The sequence below is a fragment of the Chaetura pelagica genome, unplaced genomic scaffold (assembly GCF_000747805.2).
Source record: "Chaetura pelagica isolate M959 unplaced genomic scaffold, ChaPel_1.0 scaffold405, whole genome shotgun sequence".
NCBI lineage: Eukaryota > Metazoa > Chordata > Aves > Apodiformes > Apodidae > Chaetura > Chaetura pelagica.
This window is the reverse complement of record NW_009953489.1, coordinates 2,649,593-2,658,341: the sequence shown is the minus strand read 5'-3', so window position 1 is coordinate 2,658,341 and position 8,749 is coordinate 2,649,593. Positions and strand designations below refer to the sequence as shown.

Below are 8,749 nucleotides of genomic sequence, written 5' to 3'. Positions count from 1 at the left end.
TGCAGGTGGATCCTTGCTAAGGCTTTACCTCCCCCAACCCTGAGGGGGACTGCAATCCAGAGCATTCCATGCAGCCTGTGGCTCAGTGGCTGCAGTGCTGAGGGTGGGGCAGGCACAGCCTGGTGTGCCACTGCAGGTGTCGGGTGGTTTTGGGGTGACACTTGCCCGAGGCCTTTGCATTCCCATGTTGAAGCATCCCAACCATGGAAGCCTTTGCTGACTAAAAAGACTGAGTGTTGCTGTTTCCATCTCTTGGCAGCCTTTGAGGATATGCTTGAAAACCCCTTGAACAGCACTCAGTGGATGAACGACCCGGAAACTGGGCCCGTCATGCTCCAGATCTCCCGAATCTTCCAGACGCTGAATCGCACGTAGAGGGGGGACATCAGCCCACTGGGCCACCTCCTCCTGCCCCTGGCGTCCCCCCCTCAGTGGGAGGGTGCAGGGATTGGCTGGGAAGGGGGGTGGATGGAAGGGGAAGGGGAGGGGAGATCCTGTCTGAGGGAGGGTCTCTCACACGTAGTTACGGCCAACTGAAGTGAATTGCCTTGTGGATGTAGTGGTAGTGGAAGAGGTTTGAAGACTTGTTTATGTTTGCAGGTATATTAGGCTTAAAATAAAGTCTATCCAAAAAAATAGGAAAAGGTTTTGTGAAAACAATTAAGAATCTGATATGTTGGAAAGAAATGTGAAAATGCTTGTTAAAAAGGCCTGTGACAGTAGTTTTCTGGCCAGTTTTGCTAGCAGCTGGCTAGTGTTTACAAAAGGTCACTGACCACTAGCATAGGATATTAATCATCTCCATGCAGTATTAATTTATGGCTACATCAAATTACAAAATGCTTTTAAAAAAATTGATTCATAGGAAATGTTTTGGGTTTTTTTAAAAAGTCCAAATATTGGGAGAGCAAGCACATTTCTTATCCAAACTTGTTTATCTTGTGTTATAATTTAAACTGAATAATTCAGAAGTGGAATTCTTTTAATAAATAGCATTACTTTTTCCTATTTATTTTCTGCATTAGTGTTGTTGCAGTCCCACAGGGGTTGGTAGGAGATGCTCTGTCAGGGAAGATGCAGTGTCTCTTTCATGACAACTTGCTGCACCAAAGCTTGGGTTCTCAACTAGGCTGTAGTTCATAGGTTCACGCTTTGCCAGGTCCCAACACAAGGAGGGATATATTCATGGAGTGGGCTTTTTCCAGTTTTATATGCACAGTTTTGGAAAGGGAGACTTGTGGGTTTGTTTGTTTTCAAACTGTTTACAAAAAAAGCAATTCATTTGCATGGGTTTTCCACTGGTGATCTGTGAAGAAGCAGAACCCCTTAGTTGTTTTTTTTTTTTTCTTGTTTAATGTATTTAAAATCACACTTTAAATGATAATCATCCTTGAGATAGAAGTGGCTTTTCTTGGCACTTATTTTCCCTTGGAAATGCCAAGAGTGTCAGGCTGTGTCTTTCCTATTCTGTTAGAAGACTGACTTGAGTTTTCAGACAGGAGTTGTGAGCTGTGAGGAACAGAGCTCACTGGTGAATATCCAGGGAGTTACTGCTACCACTGGGCTCTGCAGGAGTTACTTTTTAAAGAATCTGAACAAAAATGTGTTTTGTTTTCAAGTTAGTGAAACATGAGTGACATCTGTCATAACCCCTGCCATGTCCTGGCTCTTTCACAGCCTGGTTTTGGAAAGGCAGGCTAGGCAAGACTTGCCTCTGCAAAATGTGGAGTAACCTGATGCAAACCATGTCCTTAAGTAGCACGGAGCTGTCCTGTCACACAGACATCCTGAACAGCTCTGCAAGTCATCTTTTAAAGTGTGGGTTGGGTTTTTGAAACAAAAATGCAACAAGATGCAACCCGAAACCCTACAACAAGTTTTGGCCTGAACTTGGCATTCAGTGTGTGCTGTTGTGCAGTGCAGGCACTGAAGTTGCCAATTTCATATAATTAATATGAAGGGTGGGGAAATCGAAGCACTATGAGATTTTATCTTGACTTACTATCCCAGGACTAATTTTTGTTTTTAGTTTGTAATTTCATATTGAGCTTCATGGTTCCTGCCTGCTGTGATAGTCACTTCTACATTTAGAAATTCCCACCTTTCTAGGGATGCTTTTTTCAGTTCAGGTTGGTCAGTAAAGCCATTTTCCTGGACTCTTGCTAAGAGCAGACTGACAGCATGGCATGTCCTGTGGCTGGGAGGGTGGGAACCTGGTCCCACAACCCAGTGAGTCCAGAAAACTACTCTTGAGTTGCAACTGAATGTTGTAGTGTGATGAAAGGTTTTGATTATTTTGTCCATTTTTTCTTTTTGCCTGTCACATCACCAGGAGACACCATTACTTGAAGCTCTTCATGTTAGAGGTGCATGTCCTTCTCTGCCAATCAGGATTCTTGTCAATCTTCTTGCTAATGAGTGTTTTTAGAAGACAAAGCTGGGGAACAGTACCCTGTAGTTTGGTGAGGGGTGTTTGGCTTCTGAATGAATAAGGGCAGGTTCAGACTTACCAAACAGGTGCTTCAGTAGCAATCTTGGGCTGTGAAGAGTGTAAAGACTTGTTAAAGTGCTGCTTTTGACTTCAGTAATACATGCTCAGACTCTGGAGTGGCTGTAGGGCTTCCAAACCAGGCAAGGATCATCTGGCAACTTCAGAGACCAAACTTTTGTCTGACTCTAGTTTGTGGGAAGAACCTGGTGACCTCAGTATGGCAAGAGTGAGCAGCCCATCTGGCCTCTCCTGGCATGGGAGGAGCTGCCCCAGGACTGTCCTGCTGCTGCCAGGGCAACATGGATGATGGATTTAAACCCAGCCCCCAGTAGTTAGGGGGTTGGAGGTGAGTACATCCTGGTAGGTGGTGTCTGACCTGCTTTGGAGGAGCCAAATGGCTCCATTCCAAGCGTGGAGGTTCTGCTTGTGCATCAGTCCCACAGCCACAGGGATGGAGTGTGACACTGCCAGGACCTGCTGCTGAGCTGTGCCTGGGCTGCAGGGTCATTTGGATCGGGGTGATGGAAGTGATCAGAGCTGCCTCCCCTGACGTGCCAGAACAGGACTGGTGCCACTGAACCTTTTACAGAGGGAGGAAAAAAAGACATCAGTGAAACAAATCACCTAATAGAAAAAGGGCAGGAATGGCTCAACAGCACAAGCCCATGCTGGAGCAGCAGTTGGAGGCCTCAGGAATGCAGGAATGTTGCATCCTTCAAATGCTCGAAGGCTTGAGAATAGGTGGTTATTTCTGGATGTTGTTATTCTAGAGCTCAGCACATACACACTTCAGGTGCTGGGGAGTGTGTCCTTCCTGGTCTGCCAAATGGTTCTCTTGCTTGGGGTGGCTTTGACATAGACCTGCTTGTCTGTCAAGAGCTAAGTGGCCAATAGCTGAAAGAGGCCAGAGCTCAGGAGGTGTGATGTTTGCAGCAAGGCATAGGAACTGATTTAAACCAAACAAAAACTACCCTTTAGGTTGAAGGAGCCTTTGAGGAGTTGATTGAGACATCAGTGGTGCTGTTAGGGTATGAGTTAGCAGCAGATTGTGTGTCCTCACCACACCTGGGTGTGTTGCTGCCACTTCAGCATAGTAAGTGGAGGGGGGAGTTAAGTCCCTGTTCCTGCAAAGATGTTGATTATCCCAGTTTTTACAAAACCTGCAAAAATCTGGAAGATCACTTGCTGAGTCAGCCTGTGCTGACAGGTCTCCAGGCACAAGGAGAACATGTGGTAAGAGCTTTGCCTGGTGATAAACTGTCCTGTTCTGTGGCTGAAGGGTAGAGGGCTGGTGGATCTGGTCTGTAGGCCAGGGAGAGGTCCCTGAGCACATGGGAATGCAAGGTTTTGTTTAAAAGAAAAAGGATAAAAAAGCTTTTGTGAGGAAGAACTACTCACAGGAGGATTTACAGGTTCAGATCCCATGCTTGCATCTCTGGTGTTCAAGTTATAACTAGCAAAGTCATGTGGTATTTAAGTGTCTCCTAACGTGGTCATGGGAATGGTTGGAAGCCTGTGAGCTGATGGAGGGAGGAAACGGGGCAGTGTCTGTTTCTTACAGTTCTCTTTTCCCCATCAGCTGATACAGACAATCTTCTACCTTTTGATATCACAGGACTCCTGAAAGCTAGCTAGCTATTTATTTAAATATATCTAACTTATAATGTTGTCATCAGAACACTGATTTTTTTCATAGAAATGCACAATAGGGAAGTTTGTTCTCAGGGCTTCATATTTATACTCTTTTTAGGGGGATGCATTTAAAGGGATGTATTTGGAAAAAATACCAGTGGCCACATTACAACTTGGACATAGATTGTCTTGACCTGTGAGCCTGAGCTAGAGTAACTCCCCTAGCAAGGTGTCTGGTCCCATCCCAAGGACCTGCCCCTCCTCTCCTGTGAGCAGTGATATGGCCCTTCCCTCAGGATTGCTGCATCAGCTGTGGGATGGTCACACACCATTCCCAGCTACTTCACAGTTCCCTGATCTTTACACTATTTCAAGGACCTGCAGGTGGAAAATTAGCTTGCCCTGATGCTAAAGCAGCCACCAGTGCCCCCTTGCTCTCCTGGGCTGGTCCAGGGTTCTCTCCAGCAGGAACTCTGGACCCTCCAGCTGGTGGCTCCTCCTGGGCTGCTCTCAGCCTGTGTCACAGATGTGTCCCAGAACCTCGACCCCCATGTCTTTCCTCACACTCCTGGAACTAAACCTCTCTTTTGGAGATTGACCTTCATATCCAAGGAGCACTAAGTGGTTATTGAAATCCTCTTTAGTTGGGACTGTTAGGATGAATTATTTTTTAGGCATCATGATTCATGGGCTGAGGGGCTGTTCAGGTATTTTGGAAGTTGTTTAAACAAGCGTTGTACCAAACGAATGTATAGTAACCCTGTCAGCAGGTGCTGCCTGGGGAGGAGCTCCAGAGGTGACCAGTGATCTCTCCTTCAGTGGCAATTCTCTGAAAGTCACGTGCACAGGGCAGTGAGTGTTTCATCCAAAGTAAATACCATCAGCTGTGGGATGGTCACACACCATTCCCAGCTACTTCACAGTTCCCTGATCTTTACACTATTTCAAGGACCTGCAGGTGGAAAATTAGCTTGCCCTGATGCTAAAGCAGCCACCAGTGCCCCCTTGCTCTCCTGGGCTGGTCCAGGGTTCTCTCCAGCAGGAACTCTGGACCCTCCAGCTCCTCCTGGGCTGCTCTCAGCCTGTGTCACAGATGTGTCCCAGAACCTCGACCCCCATGTCTTTCCTCACACTCCTGGAACTAAACCTCTCTTTTGGAGATTGACCTTCATATCCAAGGAGCACTAAGTGGTTATTGAAATCCTCTTTAGTTGGGACTGTTAGGATGAATTATTTTTTAGGCATCATGATTCATGGGCTGAGGGGCTGTTCAGGTATTTTGGAAGTTGTTTAAACAAGCGTTGTACCAAACGAATGTATAGTAACCCTGTCAGCAGGTGCTGCCTGGGGAGGAGCTCCAGAGGTGACCAGTGATCTCTCCTTCAGTGGCAATTCTCTGAAAGTCACGTGCACAGGGCAGTGAGTGTTTCATCCAAAGTAAATACCCCCTTTTTCTACTTTTAATAAATAGCATTTTTATTAACTAGCGGAGTAGCGGCGCTTGCAGCTCGTGTTCCCATCCCACCATAGTCCTTGTGCTTTGGGGCATAAGCAAAGCACTGACTGGATCCTGCTCTCTAGGCTGGTGGTTTGTCTGAAAGGGGTTTGTCTGAAGGGGGCTTGTCTTGGCTGTTGGAGGTGGGACAGTCAGTCAGGTTCCTGCAGAGGAACCAGCCCACACTGTATGTCTACATGACTGTGCTCTCATGGTGGTTGTTCTCACCTGCATCCTGACATCTAGGTGTAGCAAAAGGGGTATTTTTTTTAAGGACCTCTTGCCCTAGATTTGAAGATCTTTAATGCAGATCCTGTTTGCAGCATGTGAACTTCAATAAATGTAAATGCATTAAATTCTTACTGAATTTGGGTACAGTTTTATATCATGCTCTGGGGAGAGGGAAGAAATCGAATCACGTTTTAACCTAAGCCCCCACAACACAGTGTCTTTGTTGCAGCAGGTAACAGAGGCCTGTTGAGATTTTTAATTTGCATATTTTTATCATAGCTTAATGAGCTGTACAAGAATGTGATTTGCTATCCAGCACTTCCCACAACGCAGCACCAGTGAAATTATATTGCAAGGTACTGACTTCACATTTTTCATTTCACCTGTGTATAAACTAATTAGGTACAGCATCCGGTAGTTTTTTATGGCACTGACACTGGTGTGTGGCATGCACAGCTGATCCTGAGGTGTGACATTACTTTTATGAAGCTAAACTAGGGCAGATGTCCCTGAGCCTGTGGGATTTGGGATTCATTCAGGACACGCTCGTGTGGGTCGCTGCTCTTGGAGTGGGAAAACCAGCAGGCTTTGCTCCCAGACCACAGCTCCCCAGGCAAGAAAGGCTACTTCTCTGTTAGGCTTTTGAGCAGTCAATGTTGTCTACTGAAATCTGTTCCTGGAAGTCACTGAGAGGTTAGCAAAGCCAGACCAGTTCAGGATGAAACCTTGAGCCTGCGGAGGAGCTGTGCCCATGGAGGAGGCTGGGATGAGTGCTGAGTCTTTGAACCTGCTCACACGAACACTGAGGACACTGATGTTATGCGTGTTGTAAATTTATAATATATCTTAAAAATAAAGGTTTTTTTGTTTATTATAAGGTGTTCTGAATTGTCATTTTCAGGAGCAGCAAAGGTTTATGAACCTGTTCAGCGTTCCGTGTGTCTGCAGAGTGCTGGAGCTGTTCCTCAGAAAATCAGGTCTTTCCATAGCTGGTCAGGAAACCTGTAACAAAATTTGGGCAGAAAATCCTGGTTCAGTAGCTGCTTTTGCACCTGGAAGTTACTCCTCCATTTTCCAGGAAAAGTTGTGTTGGTAAGATCCACTGCAAGGGCTCATGAAGCAGAATGTGGTGATCCCTGGGATGGGCTGATGCTGTGTAAGAGGGATTTGTCTTGACAGTTGCTGAATGAGAAATTGGAGGCCTTTTCTTCCACAGCAGAGGAGCTGTTGTTATGGAAAGCTGGTGGAGCAAACAGCAGCTGGCAGTGGTGGGATGGATGCAGCTCCTGGCACCTGGGGCAAGCAGAAGGCTCCTCTCCCTGCTGTGGTGCCAGAGCTGCTGCAGGCTCTTGGCAATGGGCTGGGAATGACCTCCAAGCTGTGCCCACCTGTGGGGTTGGAGGTGAGGGTTAAAGAGTCTGAATGAGTGAGGTTATTTTTCTGAAGAGGTGGGGTTATTTGCATTTTCACACAACGTTCAGGGCAAGGAAGAGCACCTGCCAGCAGCCTGTTTGTTTAGCAACTGGTGAGGAGTTCAGGGCAATTTTCACTGCATCTCATGAGAGGTGGAGGGTTAGCACAGGAGCCATCTCAATGCTGCTTGTTGAGTGCAGGTTTAGGAATGTGGTGGTGTTAAATGCAGTTATTCTCTTGCTGCCAGGTGGCTTCTAACTCAGATTTCCTTTAATGCACAGGTTGGCAGCAGCTGCAGGACAGTTCAAAGGTCCAGCTCTCCAGCAATTTAAAATTAAACCCCCCAAAAAACTCCTTAGAGCAGCCCATGGTGTATCATTAGATAATGGAGCTTCTGAACCTAAACTGGTACGGCAGGTCTGGGCAGAAATCCACACCTTAAAAATTAAGAAGTGCTGCTATCTGAGTGACAGGCTGGGCTGGAACTGGCGTCGTGTTGGTCGGCTGGGGATGAGCCAGCCCTGTGGGCAGCAGGACGTGGTGCTGGGGCTCAGCTGGGACACAGGGAGAGGCTCCTTCAGCCCAGGAGCAGCCTCCAGCCCTCTGCAGAGCCAAGATCTGTGCTACAAAGGGTGGGGAAGGTGAGTACAGGGTGCTCTTGGCTGGGAAAGCACAGCTTGGTGTTGCCATGGTGAGACATCACTAACAACACTCCCAGGGTGGCAAGATCCCAGTCCCAGCAGCCCCACGTCCCCATCGAGGCCACAATCACCTCTGACAATCCAATCCTCTGTGCTCAGTCAAACCTTTTTTTTAGAGGGTGACTTTTACTGCAAGAGCAACTCTGAAAGCTGCTGGGATGTTTTACTCCAGGGGGAGTGGGTTTGGGGCAGAATTAATGGGGCAATTTCTTTTCTGTCTCAGCTCAGAAACCTTCACTTCAAACGTGAGGCTTGTGAGCTGGACCCTCTCTCCCTGTGGTGGCTGGGTCCTGGAACGTGGCTGCAGGCAGCCAGGTCTGGGGGCTGCGTGTGTGAGCAGGGCTGGTCTGGCTGCCAGGGAGTGTGACCTGGGAAGGGATGGCAGCGTCCAAGCCCAGTGTATCCAGTGTCACCAGGAATCCGGTCGCTGGTGGAGCTGGGGGAGGGACATCAGTAACTTGAGATGTGCTGGACCAGACCATGCAGGACCAAAATAAACCTAGAGAAGTGACCAGCTCTCTCAAACCAGAGAAAATCAGATGCTTGGCCAGAGAGCTGGTGCCCAAATCAGAGGGCAGGGAGGCACCGTGGCTCTGGGTGCTGGGCTCTGCGTGCTCGATGCAGCTGGTAGGAATGTCCTCATGTCCTGGGGTCCCGCACACCTCCTGCCCCCGGGATGCAGCGCTGCCACCTCCCCTCTGAGAGCTGAGCTCTGGGACAGGTTTCGTTAGCGATGCCATCAGCACTTGTGTAACGAGCTGTCCCGCCCGGGAAGCAGCCGGGAGC

At 47.9% G+C, this 8,749-nt stretch overlaps 1 protein-coding gene across 1 annotated transcript in view; it reads left to right on the top strand.

Moving 5' to 3' along the window:
- UBAC1 (UBA domain containing 1) overlaps nt 1-1,006 on the top strand; it is a 17,274-nt gene extending 16,268 nt beyond the window's left edge. Inside the window, exon 10 of the mRNA XM_009998843.1 lies at nt 260-1,006. Coding sequence (XP_009997145.1) covers nt 260-375 — 116 coding nt within the window. The 3' untranslated portion in view covers nt 376-1,006. The remainder of the gene's footprint in view (nt 1-259) is intronic.
- The last annotated feature ends 7,743 nt before the right edge of the window (nt 1,007-8,749 follow it).